The sequence below is a fragment of the Notechis scutatus genome, chromosome 11 (assembly GCF_049901735.1).
Source record: "Notechis scutatus isolate UNSWTSFEM ecotype Mainland chromosome 11, rNotScu1.2, whole genome shotgun sequence".
Lineage (NCBI taxonomy): Eukaryota > Metazoa > Chordata > Lepidosauria > Squamata > Elapidae > Notechis > Notechis scutatus.
The window spans coordinates 2,559,320-2,581,894 of record NC_142019.1 but is presented as its reverse complement, the minus strand read 5'-3'; the positions used below and the strand labels follow the sequence as shown (position 1 = coordinate 2,581,894).

Sequence of the window (22,575 nt, the reverse complement as noted above, 5' to 3'; positions counted from 1 at the left end):
GAAGGATTGTGGCAGATTTCTGTTGGACTATTCACAAACTGTTTGGGACTCATTACGGGCTGTGAATGCATATAATTCACAGCTGTTGAAATAAAAAAAAGTTTTTTGGGAACAGCGTGTGACTGTTAACTGTCTCAGGAAGCCTTGGTCAGAACACATCCATCCATCCATTTCCACCCATCCATTTCCATCCATGCATATCCATCCATAATATACCCCTCCCTCCCTCCCTCCCTCCCTCCCTCCCTCCCTCTCTCTCTCTCTCTCCATCCATCTCCACCATCCATCTTCATCCATGCATCTCCATCCATAATTTAACTCTATCCATCTGTCTCTGTCTCTCTCTCTCTCTCTCTTTCTCTCTCCCCCATTAATCAACTCCTCTATGTTAGTCAAGATCACACAATCATTAACCAGGGAGCAGGAAGCGGGAATAAGCTAGTTTGTCAAAACATGCTATTCTGAAAAACTCGGGGGACTTTGTGGATTTTACTCTTCCTCATATTCAATAGGAAACACCACCACCCCCCACTTTGTGACATGAAATGGGGTAAAGTGTGTTTCCTTTTGTGTATAAATAGGCGATGCACGAACCGGGAGAAACACAACATTCAACAAACAAAACAGTTTAAATTCCCTGAGTCCTGACATGACGGTTAGGTAGTTAGATGATATCCCGTTTCCGGTTTTTTTTTTTTCATCATATCATGATTATTTATTGACTTAAATATAGAGAGAAATTTATCTATCTATCTGTTTATAGATCTCCCTCTCTCTCTCTCTCTCTCTCTCTTGCTGCAGCTTCTTCTTCTTCTTCAGCCCAGCCCTCCCTTCACCCCTGCTGGCCCTCAGTTCTTCTGGTTGATTTTCTGCTTGTTCGAAACATAAGGGAGAATCGTCTGAGTACTTTTGTCCGACACTGTCTGGGTGCTGCTATTGCGGGTCACCTTCCGCAGCTGGCCACTACCAAGATGAGGGGACCGCCGCATTGCTGTCTTGGCCACTAACGTGCCCCCCTTCGGAGTTGTCTCGTTGGGCTCTTCCGGAGGGTCGTCCGGAAGGGGCCCGCTGTCCGCCTCCTCATCGTCATCGCAGCACAAAGCATGGTAGAGGACTTTGTCACTAAAACGCACCCGCTCCCTGGTGCCCGGCGTCCTCGGATGGGGAGGTTTGTGACTTGGTATGGAGCTGAACGCCTCCTCGCTGGAAGAGTCTGGCGTTTCAATCCGGGGCCCGTTGTAGAGCAACACCCCGCCATTCATCAGCTGATAATCGGGCTGGTGACCCAGTGGCGGCTGGGGTTGGGGTGGCGGCGGCTGCTGCTCCGAACCGTCGCCCGAATCAGAAGGGGTGGAGGCCTCCAGGAAGGAGCAGAATTCCCAGCTGTCGGAAAGGATATCTGAGGTCATGAAATCCAGGTGCCCAAGGTCAAACAGGCCCCCACCTTTCTCGCTGCTGGAGGTGCTGCTCACCGTGGTGGTCGTCCAATCGTCGGGCTCCAGCTCAAACTCGAAGTCCGAGGTCAACTTGTCGATCTGGCTGACCACCTAGTGGGCAGAGAGAAAGAGAAGGTTGTTAAAGACCCACAGAATATCACGGGAAACAGTCCCTTTCTCTTTGCCCGACCAATCATGCAGGAAAAATAGAGAGGGTGGAAGGAATATGTTCACCGCCTTGAGTTCCTTTTACAGTAATAAAGTCCAGATAAAAATGAAATAAAAACAACAACATTCCTTTAAATAGATTGGGATCACAATGCCCAGTTTTACCAGACAGCATGGCGCTGAAGTCCAATCCCCTCTGAGGACATCAAGAGCGCATCCCCAAAAAGCATGGCCTTCCCAGCCTTGATCATCATGGCATTTTTATGACCTCGAAATCCCTTTGCAGGATGGCGTCCAGACAACTGAATGGAGCAGAGCAATTATTGGCCAGATGCCCTTCCTGTCACCAATGCAGAGTTTTGTTCAACAGATAAATTCTCAGTGTGTCCAGAGAGAGAGAGAAAAATATCTGCCTCTACCTAGAATTGAACCCACAGCCTCCTGATTGTGAGGTGAGAGTTCTACCTCTAGCCCACTGCGCCACATACTGTCCTAGCCTTGATCCACGGTTGCTATCCCGTCGCTTTCCCCTACCCCCTTCCACTCCTGGGACAGGGCCAGAATCCCCCTTACGAGGGATGACTTAAAGCCACACCAACCGTGCGGCTTTCTCACCACCCTGGTCTGGCGACTGCAGGAGACGTGAAGTCACGCAGAGTTGATTGCTTTTTTAAAAGCAGGACTTAAGCTTTCGACAATCGCTTTGAGCCTACCCAGACCAAATTCATTTTGGCCGTGAAGAATTTCTTTTTTTGGGGGAAAAAAAAAAAAAAACCTTGTACGCTTTCAAGAGGAGAGCAGAAAATATGCCTCCAACCTCAACATCAGAGCTTGGCTCTCTTCTTAACAAAACGAAAGGGGAAGGGTGGCCCCGTGCCGACACGAGGGAATGGACATGGCAAAGGTTGTCAAGTGAAAGGAAGGGAATACAAGCAATATATTTTACGTGCCAGTTTCATATTAGGACATGATCAGAGGTGGTTTTCAGCCTGTTCTGGCCAGTTCTGGAGAACCGGAAGCGGAAATTTGGAGTAGTTCAGAGAATCAGCAAATACCGCCTCTGACTGGCCCCGCCAACCCCATCTATTCTCCACCTCCCATTGAGTCCCAGCTGATCGGCTGGGTCTCCTTTGGTTGCCCTGAACAGGAGAACCGAGCTGGAAAGCAGGTTCGTGGGGTGGGGAGGGAATGGGGATTTTGCAGTTTCCTTCTCCCAGGAGTGGGGAGGGAATGGGGATTTTACAGTAACCTCCTCCTACCACGCCCACCAAGCCACACCATGCCCACCAAGCCACGTCCACAGAACCAGTACTTAAATTTTTTGAATCCCACCACTGGATGTGATGCTTTAAGAAGCAATGTCTCTTCATCGAGAATCTTTTTGTTTTAAATGAAGGGAGGGGCGGAAAGAACCAATTTTGACGTTAATACTTGTCAACGCAGAATGCCAAGCTTCCCATAACGGATGCCTTTTCTTCTTTCCATTTGTTTTTGTTTTTTTAAAGGTGCTGTGGGTTGCTACAAAATGGAGAAGAAGAAGAAAAAAAGAGATGAAAAGAAAAGTCACAGCTTATCGCTTTCTGCTCCACCACGGAGAACAGAGTTATGCAATTAACTGAACCATCAGAGAGAATTTAAATGATAGCTACACAAGTCAAGACAAGCTACGGGCCTCCTATGAAGAGACAGAATGCAGGTCTTCACTAAGATGAAGCTGAACGGTTTTGGAAGGAAGGGGTGACTTAATCATCATTGTTATTGGCAAGGAAAGCTTCATATAATACCAACAGAAGAGAATTCTCTTCATATATATTTATGTTCAATATGTTAAGGTAAATCTCAGTCATATCTTGATGGATTTCAAAGACCAGTCATTGTGCAGGGTGCCAAAATGTCTGGCTACTCACGTAGTGTTTATTCCTTTTATATGGTTTCCCACAAGTAGCAAAAGGCAACATAGATACAGCATTAGCATTGGTGAATCCCCTCACCAATCCTTAAGAATAGTGATGATCTTAACAGGTGAGATCATTGCAACAGTCCAGGACTTACCAGCCCGGGACAGGGAGTGAGATCATGCAAAGAGGCCCATGTGTATTAGGCACAGCAGTATGCTGCATGCGCCCTCTACAGGATCTCTATTGCTACTACAGTATCTTCGGGTTCAAATATTATAGTAAAAATGTTGAGATTCTGGAAAAAGTGCAGAGAAGAGTAACAAAGATGATTGGGGGACTAAAGGCTAAAACATAGGAAGAACGGTAGCAGGAACTGGGTATGTCACATCTAGTGAAAAGTAGGACTGGGGTGGCATGATAATATTTGAGGGGCTGCCACACAGAAGAGGAGTCAACCTATTCTCAGGGGTGGGATTCAACCGGTGTTACTACCGGTTGGGTGATTATGTTTTGCTGCGTGCACGTGTAATACACCCTAAGCTGTGCTGCCCGGACAGCTGATAAGAGCTGCGTGCGGGTGTGCAGCATTTGAAAAGCCACTTTTAAACTGCTTTTTCAACCTCAGCTGTACCACGCAAAGCAGCTGAAGTTGAAAAACAGGAAATAAAAGACAGGTAAGAGCCCAGGCGGGTGGGTGGGCCAAACAGCAGTGGACACAGAACTGGTTTGGTGTCTGCTGCTCTTCAGAGCTACCGGCTCTATAGAACTGGGCAGAACCGGTAGCATCCCACCACTGCCTATTCTCCAAAGCAACTGAAGGCAGGATAAGAAACAATGGATGGAAACCAACCAAGGAGAGAGAGAAGCACCCTAGAGCTAAGGAGGAATTTCCTGACAGAACAATTAACCAGTGGAACAGTTTACTTCCAGAAGTTTTAAGTGCTCCAACACTGGAGGTTTTTAAGAAGAGATTGGACAGCCATTTGTCTGAAATGGTATAGAGTTTCCAGCTTGGCCAGGGGGTTGGACTAGAAGACCTCCAAGGTCCCTTCCAGCTCTGTTATTCTGTTAAAGCTGCCCCACAGGCATTCTCTATTTTTCCCAAGTTGAGCTGTCCCTGGTACTGAAACATAGTATGTCTCAGCAGATTAAATCTAGGATCTTCAAACTTGGCAAGTTCAACTCCCAGAATTCCTGAGCTAACATTACTGGAGAAGGAATTCTGGGAGTTGAAGTTCACAAGCCTTAAAAGCTGTCAAGTTTGAAGACCCCTGGAAATTCTTATGGATCAGGACACCAAGTCAAATGTCCCCCTACCCAACACCCAGAAAGTAGGAAGAAAAAAGAAAAAGAAAAAAAATATATAATTGGTGGCTGGATCTGTGAGGTTTGTCAAAACCTAACTATGGGCTGAACCGACTCCTCTGGTGTTCATCCATACAAAAATCTACCCCAAAATAAGTGATGAGAGGAAGATGTCCATAAAAAGAGCCATATTTCCAAACATGGCATTCAAAAATAGGTCTCTCTGGAGGGCCTTGCATTTTAATACTCATATATTAGAGGAATTTATTTAAAGCAAGAAGTACCTATTAAAAAGGCTGTTTAAAAACAGTTCTCACGGGAATGCAGGTTACTTACCAATAGACACACACAAATATGCCACTCTGCCTTTTAAAGAAGGTCAGAAATGACAGATTATTTTAATGAATCTTAAAAACAATCACACAGAGAATTCATTCCATAAAACCCATGACCATAAAACCCAAGTTAGAAGGAACCTCTACGTAAACCAGGATGCAAACAACCAGAGAAGGGATTTCATCCGCACTTCCATGTCAACGCAGGATGAGATTTCCTGCATGGGATGGAGGAGACACATAATCTTCTGCTAGAATAAATCTCTTTTTTAGTGCCGCAGTCATCTTGGTTGTTTCTGCAGCACTGAAACAGCAGATGGCAGATAAAAATTAACCAAATGTCAGTCTGTTAAAAGTATAGATCAACTCAAAGGCATGAAATAAACCTGCAAGAAGGTCTGAATAACAAAGGAAGGTCTTGACTGAAATCCTACAAGGAAATTGAAAGTATCTGCAAAGGCAAGAGGTCAGTTTTGAAAGTAAGGGTTGCCCATTAAGAATATTAAAAATGGTGTTGGTGAACCTTTACAAAAGGCTATGGACATGAGAGGGACACAAAACCTTTTGAGCATATTTACACAGAACTCTTGAGCAGATCAGCTGAAACCTGGCAGCTTCACAATATGCCAAATGTGATTACTGTTAATCTTGGGTTTTGTTGGCTGGGCTTTCCGGATCTTTTTGGGTGATCTGACAGTTGTGTGATTCAATTGAGCAAAGATATAAATGAGTTGATCCCTTAAGTAGGTTCAGTGGGGTTGTGTAACCAATAGCACCACTTCCCCCCACCCTTGCCTATGATTTGCTTTGCGTCATTGCGAGGTGGTCATGCTTCTGAAACAGGCCAAGTGCTTCTGTAGAGCTTAATCAGACTCTTTGTTGTACACTGGATAGATCAGATTAGAAGTATTGCATCCAGTTCTGGATGCAACATTGTAGGAAGGATATTGATAACAGAGAGTATGTCCAGAGGAGAACAACCCCAAGGATAAGGAACTTGAAAACGAAGAGTTTAAGAGCAAATATTTGGCTACGTTTAGTCTGGAGAAGAAAAAAAATTCAAGGAGTCATGATGGCTGTCTTCAAGTATTTGAAGACTTGTCATGGGGCAGAATGGTTCAGAGCTGTTCCAGAAGGTAGAACCAGAAACTATAGGTTTACATTAAAAGAAAACAGATTTTTGACTGGACATCAGAAAGAATTTCCCAGTGGTTCATCAATGGAATTGATTGCCTTCCCAGGTGGTAATTTTCCTTCCATTGGTGGTATCCAAATAAAGGGTGGATGTCCACCTATTGAGGATTCTGTAGGAACAAATTCGATCCTATTTTGATCAACAGCCACACGAAAAAGTGCTGTTGTCCAATAGAATAGAATAGAATAGAATAGAATAGAATAGAGTAGAGTAGAGTAGAGTAGAGTAGAGTAGAGTAGAGTAGAGTAGAGTAGAGTAGAGTAGAGTAGAGTAGAGTAGAATAGAATAGAATAGAATAGAATAGAATAGAATAGAATAGAATAGAATAGAATACTTTATTGGCCAAGTGTGATTGGACACAGAAGGAATTTGTCTTGGTGTAAATACTCTCAGTATACATAAAAGAAAAGATACATTCATCAGGAGTCAAGAATCAGTCCCTTAGATTTTGAATTTTTGATTTTAGATTTGAAGTCACTATGTTCTTCTTCTGCCTGGACCTTCATTTGCCTTCAATCTTTCCTTGAAGTGAAGGATGCCATATGTCAACTCGTAAATCATTCCTATGCCTGTTTCCGAATTGCCATAAGAAGGGGGGGGGGGAGAGCCTGAGGGAGCAGTGCAGCAGATGAAAGCCAGAAGCACATTCCACACTTATCTTGTGGAGATTGTAGCCTAGGCTACTGGATGATAGTAGTACTGGTGACAGTAAATTACGTGTCTCAGAGTTGGCTCCATATGGGTTAGTGCCAGACATGTTGCTCCTAATAAATCTTTCGGATTCCTTTGAAGCTTGGCTCGAGGCTCATGATTTAATTAGGGCAGGAGTCTGCAACTTTAAACACTCAAAGAGTCATTTGGACCCATTTCCCACAGAAAAGAAAACACTGGGAGCCAATAATTTAACAACCAGTGTGACTGGGTGGGCATGGCCAACTCGAGGTCACTCACTCCCACCCAGTCACCTTCTGCTTTGGAATATGGAGCGAGTCTCCATCCTCAGCCATTACCCTTACCTTCGCAGGCCAGGCGAGGAGTGACGGGGAGCAGCCAGTGGTGGGATCAGCTGACAGGGAGCTGCAGCAGAGGGTCAAAAGAGCCGCATGTGGCTCCAGAGCCACAGGTTGCAGACCCCTGAATTAGGGCAATCATCAGAACCCTGACACCGTATTTTTCTGGGTATGGCATCACGTGTCCAAAATAGTCTAACTTTCCAAAATATTCTAACTTTTTTATGGTTATGATGATTTCCCTTGGCTTTCTCAGGCAGCTTATCACCTCCTCATTTCTGATTTTGTGAGGCACACTACTACTGAATAATATTTGCTGAGCAGAAAGTGTTGCTTTTCTGTTCTGCTTCGGCTCTGCCTGGATCTGGCAGGGTTCTCTCCTCCCTCACTGCTGGCCTTCACAGCTTTTTCTATAAGAAAACTCAAAGCGTCCAACCTCTGCCGCTTTTCAAAATCAGTCTTTGATCACCAAACCTCTTCTGAGTCATTTAGGTATCTCCAAAGTTGTCCAGCTTTGCAACTCAGGTCTCTGAATACAAACACATTTAGCTGCCCTTGTCATGTTGAATAATGAATGCCTACTTATGTCCTTACACATTTGGTTGGGTTAATAAATATTCATGCGTTCACTGCACAGCACTACAAGCGTCGAGAGAAGGGACTCTTGAACTTTAGCAGGAGAGGAATGGTGGCTTGACCATGGAGCTGAGGGCAGGATCTTGCTTTGGGAATGGAAATGAAATAGGGGCTTCCCCAAGGAGGCAGAAGGATGTGGGGGAAAAAATAGGGAATCTGGCTAGGTGATAGCATCTGGATGGCTTTGCTGATCTTCCAGGGTGTGATGACCCAGAGTGTAAGACAAACGTAACAAAATCCAAAACGTAAATAAATGTCCTTTAATGCCTCCAACTTGGCCCCACTGTTCAATAATTCTCAGTTGGAGATAAAACTTATTCAAAAATAGTCTTCAAAAGAAAGCAATACAGTCCAAACTTAATGAGCAGATAGAGGTGAAATAAAAAACTAAACAAACTATAATGACGAAATTTTCACAATGGACCAGGATAAGTAATTACCAAATTCAAGGAGATAACAAGGCACATTCTTTTGGAAGGATGTCAATCAAGATAACTTCAGACCAAAATAAAACATGCTTTGCTTCTGGCAACGCTGTGTTGTAATCACCTCTCTTATATACTAGTCTCCCCAGCTGCAACCAATGAGGAGGATCATGGCCGCTTCCTCTCTCATAAGCCAAGTTGTTCCCTTCTCCATTCCTCCCTGCGTGTCCTTGGATGAAGAGGGGATGGGCCTGGTTCTTCCTTTGACTGCCCAGCCGGCCTCTGCCCTTCCCCAGCCTCCTCCACAACCTCCGGAGCCACACCTCCACTCCCTGTTGGCTGTTCCTCCTCTCCCTCAGAGTCCGACTCTAACAAGGGCATGACACGGGGATTACCCACTCTCCAAGATCCCACTTTGAGAGATGAACCCTGAAAAATGACTAACAGGGACTACCCATTGTTTTGAACAAGGGAGCTTCCAAAGGAAAAATGTGCAAGAGAGGGAGAGAGATAAAATAGGATGAATTGGCAGCGACAGCGGCCAGAGAAAAGATGGGGAAATATCTATTTTTTTTCCGTCGAAGATTGAACCGAAACAACTGCATGCTATCAATATTTTAGTTAGAAAAAGTGAATGAGGGGGATTACTTTGATATGAATGGATTTAGCAGCTTTGCTTTCTTCTAGAATCTGGACGATAATTAAGATGATGGAGGAAGAGGAAGAGGAGGAAGAGGAAAAGTTTACACCCTACTTTTTCTACTTCTAATTCCTAACTAATCAATTAATTCCTAACTAATCAAGGAGAGAAGCAACTTCCTAACAGTGAGGACAATTAACGGGTGGAGCAGAAGTTGCCTTCAGCAGTTGTGGGTGCTTCATCCCTGGCAGTTTTTAAGAAGAGACTGGGCAGCCACTTGTCTGAAATGATCTAGGGCCTCCTGCTTGAGCAGGGGGTTGGACTAGAAGGCCTCCAAGGTCCCATCCAGCACTATTCTGATTCTAATTTTTATCTCCAAGAGCTCAAGGCAGTATTCAGTCTTCCTTCCTCCTATTTTATTTTCACACCAGCCCTGCAAAACAGGTTGGACAGAGAAAGGTAATTGACCAAGCTGGACCAAGGCTAACCTTCTACTCTTGCCCCAGGAAATTCCATTAAGCCCCACTACAAACACAGATTCTCAAATATTTGGCACCCCCTCTACAATTCTGCAGCTCCCTCACCAGCTCCCCCAAAAGACCTGGCATTTGCATTCAGTTCCCCCCACTCCACCCCCTGCCAAGTGTCTGCGGGAAATTCATGGCATCCAAAGGTGGCGTTGAATATTCATTTCTGCTCAAAGGCGAGATGAAACTCATTAGGGGTATGAAAATGAGCAGGTTGAACTTGGAACTGAAAGAATGATTTCCTTGGGGAAATAGAACACGTTCGTCTGCCTGGGGCTGTTAAAAGTTGCAGTCAGGTGGTCGGTAATATGAAAAATCATCTACAGGACAATTACACATGTTCAACACATTTTTAGCCCTCGCTGATGAGCAGGAGTGATATGGAACCACTTTTGGAAATGCAATGTAATTATAGACGTACAGCACAGCGGTGCATTGACTCTTGATAATGCCACAGGGATTTCAGAACCTGTGGCTGTAATTCCACACATGTAGGAAAAGAAGAGGCAGAGACTGGGGGGTGGAGTCAAGAGAGGAATTAGCCTGGAGTCATCGTGTTCCCACAAGTGATACCAAGTCCAACCCTCTTGAATTTTGTTAACTCTTATCTAGCCCCAATTTAGTGCTGATTGTCAGGAACCCTAAATTCTATACTTGCACTCAACTTGTTTTTGCTCTGCATAGGTCACTTTCAAGAAGTGAGGGGAGCCTAATGTCAACTCGTAAATCATTCTTACACTTGTTTCCAAGTTCCCATAAGAAAGAGGGTTTTTTTTTCTTTCTCAGAGTAGAGAAGCATAGGCAAATGAACTTAGAAGCACATTCCAACCTTATCTTAAAAAAGATTGTAGCTAAGCTACTGGAGCTTTTGCCCCCGAAAAACTTTAATTGGAGAATGTGATGGATGACACCTAGCCTGTGTATGTGCTTAATTGGAGAAACTGGTTTATGGCACACCCAGGGGGAAGGGGGAAGCAGGATGACAGGTGAATGCTCTGGGGGTGAGATTTCTCTGTGGTCCATCAAAATTTTCTCACGGCCTACCGGTTGGCGACTGCTGGACTAGATGACCTCCAAGGTCCCTTCCAACTCTGTCATTCTGTTAACTTTGGGTCTCTCAAGCTCTAATCCAGAGGCCCAGTTGGTGCTACAGAGATCACAAAATATAATTCTGGACCAATGTAAAAAAATATCACCTCCAGCTGCTAGAGGTCTGTGGGTACATGAGAAATCTGGATCAAAAATTGGCAGCCGAAGAAAGTTTGCAGCTGTGATACCGGCTTGTAATTCTGGTCATTGTGTCCCCACACAAAAGAAGACTGGCCATTTATGCCATTATTGTAATTGTGTGCACTCTCAAAAATAGGAGGTCAGGCTAAAGAGGGGTGGGTGGCCATGATGGACATTGGTTGATCTGTGAAAGAAAAGAATAGGGCATCTACATACCACCACCCTGGATTTCAGCTGCCAATCAACTATGCCTAAAGCGATCACAGTCATGTGTTGCAAAATTGGCCTCTTTTGGGCCACCTAATTCTAGCTTGGCCCAATGTTGCAGTGAAGGTTTTGATTGAAAGGATATGGATCTCCCTCAGAAAATACATGGTGTCTTTTTTTGGTAGACCATCCATCAATCCATTTTATTTTGGCCACAGACCAGCTGAGAATTAACAACGCCGCAATTACTGTAAAATAGAAATACAAATAAAAGAGTCATCGCGACAGAATAAAAAGATGGTAAAGATTAAATTATTAAGGTAAAATTACAGAGGGCAGGAGTTAAAGCTGCAAAAGAATCCTATAAAATGAATTTTATAATGAATAATCGTAATGCTATAAATAACTAGCAGAGATAACTCTTTCCCCCCGCCTCCTTCTGTTCGGTTGTGTCTGATTATCGGAGGCTGCCTGGATATGTTCCTGGGTCCAGAGGAGGACCCAGGCCCATCCCCTATCCATCCTAGGGCACGCAGGGAGGTGAGGATCAGGGTAAAACATGGTCTACTCAGGAGGAGAGGGCCACGATCCCCTTCATGGGTTGCAGGTGTGATGTTTGCATAAGAGTTTGGACCTGCGTGCTAACAGACGCTGGAGACAAATTAGTGTTTGATTTCTAAAGAAGGTTTATCTTGGTTGGCGTTCTTCCAACGGACTGTTCCTGGTTATCTTCCTGAAGTTGGCCATTATCTATCCTGGTCTGTCGTGGAACTTTATTCAGTGCGGTTTGTTTTTGTTTGTTTTTGCTTCATTATCGGCTCTTTGAATGTGAACTGTGTTTCTTGCCTTTGAAATGTTATTTTGAAAAATAGTTTACTCTTCCACTGTGAACAATTAAACAGTGAAAGCAAGTTGAAGGCATTAAAGGACTTTTAGTTACGTTTTGGATTTTGTTATATTTCTGAGATACTCTGGGTCATCTCAGACCGGCCCGAGCTCATCTGATTGGCTTTGTATCCAAGACAATACTAGAATTCACAGTCTCCCAGTTTCTTGCCTGACGCCTTAACCACCACACGAAACTGGCTCAAAAGAGGATATAAATAATACTAGAACTTATAAAACATTGAGAAGGTAAGTGTCATGCCCTCATCGGAGCCTGGATCTGAAGAGGAAGACCAGCCGGAGGAGGAGCAGGCTGAGACAGGCCAGGGCCTTTCAGGATTGGGATGGCTTGTAGGCAAGGAGAAACAGGACAGGATCAACAAGAGAGGGTAAGCCGTGAACATGAGTGACAGAGATCAGGCGATGAGCAAGGACCGCCCTCTCTTGATCCCCAAGCACGGAGAGTGGAGAGAAGGCAGGAACAGCGCAGGCTGACCTGACAACTCGGGAGGCGAGCGCCCCACCCCTCTTCACGAGGCAGACCTGGAAACTGAGCTTTGAGGAGATGCTGTGGGGAATGGTGCTTGTCGGGAACAAACACTGAATTCCTGGAGTTTTGTGTGCCATTGCCAACGTTTGTAGTTTCCTGGGCTCCTTGCTTTATTTCTTTCTTCCTGGATTAATTGCCTTGTTCCTTTGCTTCCTGGACTCCTGGAATTATTCCCTTGCCTCCCTGGATTTTTTGCTTTGCAGCCTTTGTGCTTACAGCATTTTGCTGGACTACTTGTAGCCAGAGGCTGCTGGAGCGGTGTGTGTGTGTGTGTGTGTGAATGAGAGAGAGAGAAAGAGAGAGAGATCACTTTGCTCTGGGACTTGCCATAACGTGGAGCGTTTGGGGTAAAGTTGGAGCAATAAAGGGGTGATTTTAACTTTTGAAATTCCAACATTGTCCAATCTTCTCTGCATCCTATGATTGCATTTTGGGCATATGGCAACAAATCCACATTTATGGCTATTTTGCAGGAGCCCACAAGCCTGTGACTTGATATACAACATTTTGGGTGAAAACGGACATTTTTAAAATGATATTTATTTATTTAGAGAACTGATACGGTCTTGCTTTAGGAGCATCCCGACTGAACAGCCATAATTGCCAGACTCAAATACAGTTGTAAGTCGAGGGCTGACCATCCTTGCCGAGATCCTGCGAAGATGTGTTGGGATTGGGGTTAAAAGTCAAGCCACAAACCGGATCGTAGACCTCAGATAGGCCAATCAATCAGACTGAAATAAAACCCATTCCTATCGTGGCTTCAACTGTGTGTCGCTTGTAGCCTGGCCAGAGAAGTAATATTGAAGATAAAAAGGCGATCGTGCGCACAGCGAAAACTCCTCGGAAAAAGCCCGCGGACATCTATTAAAGGAATGCAGAGGAAATATTAAGCCCTTCACTTTGAGCTGTTTCCATTCCAACTGTCACAATAAAATACAAGTCCTGGTTGTGTCGCAGAATTGCGTGTTCATCTCACCCTGGTCTCAAATCCAAAAAAGCATTAAACATAAGCAGCTGGGCACTCGTGATTCCCTCTGACCTATTTTATGTCTCCTGTTGGGTAATTTCAGTCGCAGCCTTCAGGAAAGCTGTGTGCCTTTTTCTTTTAATTGATCCAAAGCCAATCTGCAACTTATTTATTTATTTATTTATTTCCTGCTAAAGGGTAGACCTTGCATTGGTTCCCTTGCATTGTTCTGGTTTCACGGAGGTTTTGTTAGCTTAGTGTATTTTAATTTATTTAAAATAAAATAAAGTTTATTCTTTTCTTCTTTGGGGGTAATTTTCTTTGTCGCAGAAGTGCAATTCTTTAAAAAAATTTGGTGGTGGGGGAGAAAGGTCTCGAGTTGTTTTGCAGCTGGCCAGCCTACAAATTAATTAATCAATTCAATCACTTGGAAACCAGCAAGCAAGCAAGCAAACACTTCTGTAAAATGAAAAATCTGCATGTGTTGCAAAATTATGTTAAAAAGGACATGTGGGGATCATGAACCACCATTAGGTTCATACTGCTGTTGGAATGGGTTGCCCTCAGAAGTTGTGGCTGCCCCATCAGAGGTGGGATTCAGCCGATCCTGACCCATTTCTGGAGAACTGGTAGCAGGAGTTTTTGAGTAGTTCTGAGAACTGGCAAATCTCACCTCTGACTGGCCCCGCCAACCCCATCTCTTCTTGGCCTCCCATTGAGTCTCAGCTGATCAGCTGGGTCTTCTTTGGTTGCCCTGCACAGGAGAACGGAGCTGGAAAGCAGGTTAGTGGGTTGGGGAGGAAATGGGGATTTTGCAGTATATCCTTCCACTGCCATGCCCACCAAGCCACGCCCAAAGAACCAGTAGTGAAAAAATTTGAATCCCACCACTGTGCTCTATCACTGGAGGCTTTTAAGAAGAGACTGGACAGCCACTCGCCTGGGTGTCCTGCTTGAACAGGGGGGGCTGAACTAGATGACCTCCAAGCTCCCTTCTGTTACTCTGTTATTCCGTATACTCTATCCAAGGGGAAGATGGCTGCATTCTGCTTCAGCTATTGTGCCTCTCTCTCTGCCCGGTCTCAGTGGAGGCATTATCCAATTTCTCTTGCATTGATTAAGAGGGAGAATGCGCTTGAAAAGCAAGCATTATCCAGCTCTGTGGGCCTGGAAGGAATTAGAAAGACAAACCCAACTCTAAATAATGTCTCTCTCCAACGTCCCCAGCGAACCCACAGCTGAGCCAGCGGTAACTTTATACCCAACTATAGCTTGTCAGAGAAAAAAACAAGAAAAAACCAGCAGGTAGCAAGCAATTATTCGGCCATGGATTCAAAGGTGAACTGCATTTCTTTAAATTCCCTTCTTCGCCAGATCGCTTTCATCCCAAAGATGGACAGATCGGGCTGCTCCACAGAGGGGGCATCAAGGAACGTGGGAGGGAGACGAGGTACGTCTGAACGAAGTGTGGTAACATTGCGGCACAAATGGTTCGGGTCACAGCATTCTCGTTCTTTGCACAATGATAATGCCGTTCAGTGGTGGGATTCAATTATTTTTTTACTACCCATTCTGTAGGCGTGGCTTGGTGGGCATGGCGTGGCTTGGTGGGCGTGGCTTGGTGGGTGTGGCAGGGGAAGGCTACTGCAAAATCCCCATTCCTTCCCCAACCCACTAACCTGCTTTCCAGCTCTGTTCTCCTGCGCAGGGCAACCAAAAAAGACACAGCTGATCAGCTGTGGGCATGGTTTGGTGGCTGTAGCGTTCTGTGGGCATGGCTTGGTGGGTGTGGCATGGCTTGGTGGGCGTGGCTTGGTGGGAGCGACAGGGGAAGGATACTGTAAAATCCCCATTCCCTCCCCACAACCCACTCACCTGCTTTCCAGCTCCGTTCTCCTGGGCAGGGCAATCAAAGGAGACCCAGCCGATCGGCTGGGACTCAGTGGGAGGCAGAGAAGAGATGGGGGCAGAGCCAGTCAGAGGTTGTGTTTGCCAGTTGTCCGAACTACTCAAAATATCCGCTACCGGTTCTCCAGAACTAGTCAGAACCAGCTGAATACCCACCTCTGATGTCGTTGTGGTATCATGGTGCCATCCTGTGATGTGGGAATGACCTTAGAAGGCAGGGAAGAGCCACAGCTGGGACAATGATCAAACAAGAGGCAACTTAGCCCCACCCTCCCAAAAAGACAAATGTGGACATAACAAACATCTAAGAAGGGACCATCCCTAGTTTCTTGTAAAGACAAAGGCCGGGTAGGGAATGGGGACTTTGCTACTTGCAAGGTTGATATCAGGCTAGTGAAGCAGTCCAGACAGGAAGCATTAACCTATGGACTCATTCTACCTTATTGTAAGGTTCCATTCACAGAATAACCTGTAACATAGTGGGAAGGGACCTTTGAGGTCTTCTAGCCCAACCCCTCACTGAAGCAGGAAATCCTATATCATTTCAGACAAATGGTTGTCCAATCTCTTCTTTAAAAACCTCCAGTGATGGAGCATCCAGAACTTCTGGAGGCAAGTAGTTCCACTGATAAATTGTTCTAACGGTCAGGAAATTCCTACTTAGCTGACTCTCCGTTATCAGTTTCCATCCACTGTTCTTTGTCTAGCATTCAAGTGCTTTGGAGAATAGGTTGACAGGGACTTCTTAGATATTATTATATATATAATATTCGATATTAGAAGAGGGACTTCTTAGATATTGGAAGACTGCTATCATGTCACCCCTAGTCCTTCTTTTCATTAAACTAGACATACTCAATTCCTGCAACCACAATTTTGTAAGTCTCAAAGTAGGCTCAACATCACCTCTATAACCCCAAAAATGTAGGAAGGATCCCTCCTGAAATATTTATTATGCCTACATTTTTTTTTGAGGGCTGAGCTACTTCTTCTCTGACCCTTCCCCGGACTGTAACTTATTCCCCTGGTTTTTTTTTAAGGTCATTCTTACATGCCATTACTCATGGATGATGTCATTACAGTTGGGTTCTTTCTGTCAGTTTTATATTGGTCCGTTCATCAGAATATACCCCTCCTTTTTGAATATGGTGTGTGGTTTTAGCTTGTGTCTCTCCGTGTGAAATGCTTGCACAAAATCTCATGCTTCAAATAGAGATTGTGGAACATTTTCGTTCACCAAATGTGCATTTTTAAAAGGCATTGATCTGACAGCCTCCGCAGGAATAGTAAATAGCAGAGTGCAGATCAAATTAAATCTGGCTCCAATAGACGTCTTGTACATATTCATTTGTTATTCTACTCTATCACATTTCCTATGAGGGAGGAAGGAAGGAAGAAAGACATGAAACCAAAAAGGGAAGGAAGGAAGGAGGGAGGGAATATCTACATGCTTCGTCAGAATAAATTCACCATGAAGCTGCTTTTAAAACGAGTGCTCCAAATAAACCACTTTTTAAAATTCAAATCTCTTTTATATGCTTATGGTTATTTATAGGATCCATTTTTAAAAAGTCCCCTAAATATTATTACATATACAATATAGTTATTTTGGGAAATGCTTTAAAAAAATATACATGGCTGTGTAAGGATTTAAAAAAAAAAAAAAAAAACTGAGGATGACATATGCTAGCTGTATCCTTGCACCAAATTGTAACTTGTTATTAAGGATGAGATTCCGTGCCTTTCCTTTCTCCCTTCTGTTCCTGCCTTGGTACGAGCAGCAAGATCGCTTTTCATTCAGAAATACACACGCCACAGAGAGAGGGGGGGGAGAGAGGAAAAGAAGGAAAGGGGGAAAGGGAAGGGAGAGTGAGAGAGAGAATGAGAGAGAAAGAGAATGAGAGAGACGGGGAGAAGAGAAAGAGAACAAGAGAGAGAGAGAGAGAGAGAGAAGGGGAGACTGAGAGAGAGAATGAAAGAGAGAATGAGAGAGAGAGAATGAGAATGAGAGAGAGAAAATGAGAGAGAATGGGAGAGAGAGAATGAGAGAGAGAAAAAGAGAGACAAGGAGAGAAAGAGAGAGAGAATGAGAGAGAAAGAGAGAGAAAGAGAATGAGAGAGACGGGGAGAAGAGAAAGAGAATGAGAGAGAGAGAGGGAGAAGGGGAGACAGAGAGAGAGAATGAAAGAGAGAATGAGAGAGAGAGAATGAGAATGAGAGAGAGAAAATGAGAGAATGGGAGAGAGAGAATGAGAGAGAGAAAAAGAGAGAGAATGAGAGAATGACAGAAAGAGAATGAGAGAGAAAGAGAGAGAATGAGAGAGAGCGATAGAATGAGAGAGAAAATGAGAGAGAGAGAGAATGCCAGTGAGAGGCAGAGGGAGGGAGGGAGGGAGGGAGGAGGGGAGATAGAAGCATATGCTGAATTTAGCTCATCCTGATATTTATACATCTGTGTGTTCTGAACAAACCACACACCGAACATCCGCCGATTGCCAGGAACTTCCAGCTCCTCTTGAATTTGGCTCCGACCACTCCGTGTCCCCTGGACATAATTATCCAACCAGCTTCTTGGCCCCCCGGCTGTAGTCAGACATAAATGCAGATCTCCTGACCTCGCTTGCCATATGCTGCGCGGAACGAAAGAGAGCGGTGGCGCCAAGGATGTTCTGATCCCCGTGTGAAAAGAGAGTCCAGATGTGGGAAAGGGGGACCCGAATCCTGAATAGATCCTGCTGGATTTGGCCACACCCCCACACCATCCCATGCTAATATCCTCCCTGATATCCTTCCCAGGAGCTCAGGATGAGGAAGGTTTAAGGTCCCACACGGCGCAGGGCTCAGCGTTTTTTTCAATAGGTTTGCAAGACTTTTGATATCGCAATATCATTAAAACAACAACATCAAACAACAGATACAGAGGTGGGTATTCGGTCAGTTCTGACCAGTTCTGGAGAACCGGTAGCGGAAATTTTGAGTAGTTTGGAGAACTGGAAAATCCCACCTCTGACTGGCCTCGCCTCCCCCCCCCATCTATTCTCCGTTTCCCGAGTCCCAGTTGATCGGCTGGGTCAGTGGTGGGATTCAATATTTTTTACTCCCGGTTCTGTGGGTGTGGCTTGGTGAGTGTGGTGTGGCTTGGTGGGCGTGACAGGGGAAAGATACTGCAAAATATCCCCATTCCCTCTCCCATCCCACTAACCTTCTTTCCAGCTCCATTCTCCTGGGCAGGGCAACCAAAGAAGACTCAGCCCAGAGGTGGGTATTCAGCAGATTCTGAGCAGTTCTGGAGAACCGGTAGCGGAAATTTGGAGTAGTTCAGAGAACCGCAAATACCACCTCTGACTGGCCCTGCCAACCCCACCTATTCTCTGCCTCCCGAGTCCCAGCTAATTGGCTGGGTCTTTTTTTTCTTTTTTCTCTCTCTCTCTCTCTCTCTCTCTCTCTCTCTCTCTCTCTCTCTCTCTCTCTCTCTCTCTCTCTCTCTCTTTCTCTTTCACTCCCAATTAGCTGGGACTTGGGAGGCAGAGAATAGATGGGGGCGGGGGCCAGTCAGAGGTGGTATTGGCTGGTTCTCCAAACTACTCAAAATTTCCGCTACCGGTTCTCCAGAACCAGTCAGAACCTGCTGAATACCACTTCTGGGCTCGGTTTCCTTTTGTTGCCCTGCATAGGAGAATGGAGCTGGAAAGTAGGTTAGTGGGGTGAGGAGGGAATGGGGATTTTGCAGTATCCTTCCCCTGCCACGCCCACCAAGCCACGCCCACAGAACCAGTAGTAAAAAATGTTTGAATCCCACCACTGAACAGATCCTCGGAAAAGGCCTGGGCTCATCTCATGTTCACCTCTTGCTCAAGATTTGAATCTCCGACATGGGAAAAATAAATAAGCAGCGAATAAGGGAGTTCAAGGACAATTGGCCAGAAGTTGGAGGAGAAAATGAAAAAAATTCAACCCAGCTCTTTGGTTCTCAGGACTGCATCCTCACAGTTGTATCGGACCCGTTTCAGAACAAGGACCTATAGTCCTCGAGTTACAACCATTTGTTCAATGACCGCTCAAAGTTACAGCGGCACTGAAAAAAATGGGACCGTTTTTCACAGTTATGACCTTGTAGGATCTCCACGATCAGGTGGCCAAAATTCAGATGCTTGGGAACTGGTTCATACTTATGACCATTACTGTGCCCCGTGGTTAAGTGATCCCCTTTTGAGACCTTCGGACACGCAAAGTCAACAGGGAAGCTGGATTTACTTAACAACCGGGTTACTAACCGAACAATTGCAGTGATTCACTTAACGACAATGTGGCAAGACAGGTCATAAAATGGAGCAAAAACCCCTGGGACCACCGTCTCCTTTTTCAACTTTCTAACAAGTGAAGTCCATGAGGAAGCCAGAGTTCACTTAACATCTTGTTACTAACCGAACAATTGCAGTCATTCACTTAACAACAGTGGCAAGAAAGGTCATATATCGGGGCAAAAGTCACCACTGAACCATTGTCTCACTTAGCAACAGAAATGTTGGGTTCCATTGTGGTCATAAGCCAAGGACCCCCCTGTATCCTCTTCGATCAGCAGCTCCAACTTCACTGCAGGACCGATCAACGTGAGTCCAAAACGTTCTCTCGCCATATTGCATTAGGAAGCCAATGTAGCATAAATAAAAGCTTGGTCTCATCATCGTTTAGATCTGGAAATGCCAGCATCCCTCTGCCTTCCCTCTGCTCTCAGCTTATTCCTAACAGCTTCTAATTTGGATGGGAACGGTTGGTCCTACAGATGGTCCAGGGCTGCAGCTTCCCAATACTGCCCAAAAAAAATTGCTGGGAAAAAATAAAAATTGATCAGGAGAATGAGAATAGAACAGAATAGAATGGAATAAGGAATAAGGAATAAGGAATAAGGAATAAGGAATAAGAGTAGAGTAGAGTAGAGTAGAGTAGAGTAGAGTAGAGTAGAGTAGAGTAGAGTAGAGTAAATAGAATAAGGAATAAGGAATAAGAATACAGTAGAGTAGGATAGGATAGGATAGAATAGGACAGGATAGGATAGGATAGAATAGAATAGAATAGAATAGAATAGAATAGAATAGAATAGAATAGAATAGAATAGAATAGAATAGAATAGAATAGAATAAAATGGAATGGAATGGAATGGAATGGAATGGAATGGAATAGAATAGAATAGAATAGAATAGAATAGAATAGAATAGAATAGAATAGAATAGAGAATGGAATGGAATGGAATAGGACAGGACAGGACAGGATAGGATAGGATAGGATAGGATAGAAATGAATAGAATAGGATAGGATAGGATAGGATAGGATAGGATAGGATAGGACAGGATAGGAATGAATAGAATAGAATAACAGAGTTGGAAGGGACCTTGGAGGTCTTCTAGTCTGACCCCCTGCTCCGACAGGAAACCCTATACCATTTCAGGCAAATGGTTGTCCAGTCTCTTCTTAAAAGCCTCCAGTGTTGGAGCAGCCACAACTTCTGAAGGCAAGTAGTTCCACTGGTTAATTGTTCTGTCAGGAAATTTCCCCATAGTTCCAGGTTGCTTCTCTCCTTGATTAGCTGCCATCCGTTGCTTCTTGTCCTGCCTTCCGGTGCTTTGGAGAATAGCTTGACTCCCTCTTCTTTGGGGCAACCCCTGAGATATTGAATCACTGCTATCATGTCACCTCTGACCCTTCTTTTCATTAAACTATTAGACAATGCTTAAGGAAAGAACGTCTTCTCCCCTGAACCCAAACATGGAGCTAAATGCATCTTTTCAATGCAATTCTATGTGCTGTAACTCATGTCTTTCTCACTTCTTGCTTTGACCATTTCCATTGGGTCCCCCCCCCCCCCTTATAAACAGAATATATTCTGCCTCTTGACAGGAATAGATCCAAAGGAAACAAGGAAGGAAGTTTTTGTAGACCATGGAAAGGAATTGTTTCACCCAAAGGGACAATTTGGAGGAAATTCAGAATAATGTTGGTGAAGAGTTAGGGTAAGGGAACTGGGGATCCAGATGTGTTATTCAGCAGGTTCTGACTAGTTCTGGAGAACTGGTAGTGGAGGGAGGGAGAACTGGTAGTGTCCTTTGATGTTCAGGAGGTTGCAAAGGGTGCAAGGCATGGCTGCCCATTCCTGACCGGTGTGAGTGGTGTAGTAGGAGGACACTGGTATGGTGGAGTTGCACCGGGGTCTTCCAGCAGGCCTCCAGATCCTAATCAAAATGCTGGTTGCTACCTACAAAACTCTTGGTGGCTCAGTTCCTGGTTCTCCTCAGAACCATCTGCTTCAGCTGGAAGCTTCCCATCCCAATTTGCATTGGCCAAAGAGGCTTCTTCGGCAGGGATCCGTTCTCCAAGCTACACGGAAGCTTAAAAGCAAAACAATTGTTCGGGTTAGGATTGGGTTTGCTTGTTTGATTGATTGGTTGTTTGTTTCATTGGATTTAGGATTAGTTCAGGGTTTTCAACTCGAAAGAATGGTCCCTGCTGTTTAGGAAGGCTGTGAGGGTACCACATGGTTAGGAACAATTGTTCAGGGGGGAATTGTGGAGGGAAGGAGGGAGGGAGGGAGGAGAAAGAAAGGGGAAGGGGAAGGCGAGGGAGGGATTGAGGAAAGGAGGAGGGAATGAAGGAAAAGACAGAAATAAAGGAAGGAAGGAAGGAAGGGAAAAGAGAGGGAGGGAGGGAAGGAGGGAGATGAGGGAGAGGGAGGAAGGAAAGGAGAGAAGGAAGAAAAAGACAGAAAGGAAGGAAGGAAAGGAAAAGAGAGGGAGGGAGGGAGGGAAGGAGGGAGAGGGAGGAAGGAAAGAAGGAAGAAAAAGACAGAAATAAAGGAAGGAAGGAAGGAAGGAAAAGAGAGGAAGGAGGGAGGGAAGGAGGGAGATGAGGAGGGGGAAGGAGGAGAGAGGGAGGGAGGAAGGAAAGGAGAGAAGGAAGAAAAAGACAGAAAGGAAGGAAGGAAGGGAAAAGAGAGGGAAGGAGGGAGAGGAGGGAGGGAGGAAGGAAGGAGAGGAGAGAAGGAAGAAAAAGACAGAAAGGAAGGAAGGGAAAAGAGGGAAGGAGGGAGTGGAGGGAGAGGGAGGAAGGAAAGGAGAGAAGGAAGAAAAAGACAGAAAGGAAGGAAGGAAGCAAAAAGAGGGAAGGAGGGAGAGGAGGGAGAGGGAGGAAGGAAAGGAGAGAAGGAAGAAAAAGACAGAAATGAAGGAAGGAAGGAAAGGAACAGAGAGGGAGGGAGA

At 45.0% G+C, this 22,575-nt stretch overlaps 1 protein-coding gene across 6 annotated transcripts in view; it reads right to left on the bottom strand.

Moving 5' to 3' along the window:
* Positions 1 to 235: 235 nt before the first annotated feature.
* Positions 236 to 22,575, bottom strand: part of INSYN1 (inhibitory synaptic factor 1) — a 65,427-nt gene continuing 43,087 nt past the window's right edge. For 4 of the 6 annotated variants that reach the window (XM_087972520.1, XM_087972524.1, XM_087972525.1 and 1 more), the window contains one exon: positions 236 to 1,547. In XM_087972520.1, coding sequence (XP_087828646.1) covers positions 849 to 1,547 — 699 coding nt within the window. In that variant the 3' untranslated portion in view covers positions 236 to 848. Of the gene's footprint in view, positions 1,548 to 12,393; positions 12,557 to 17,803; positions 17,956 to 22,575 lie in introns of those variants that run through there. The other 2 variants (XM_087972521.1, XM_087972526.1) reach the window with 2 other exon arrangements.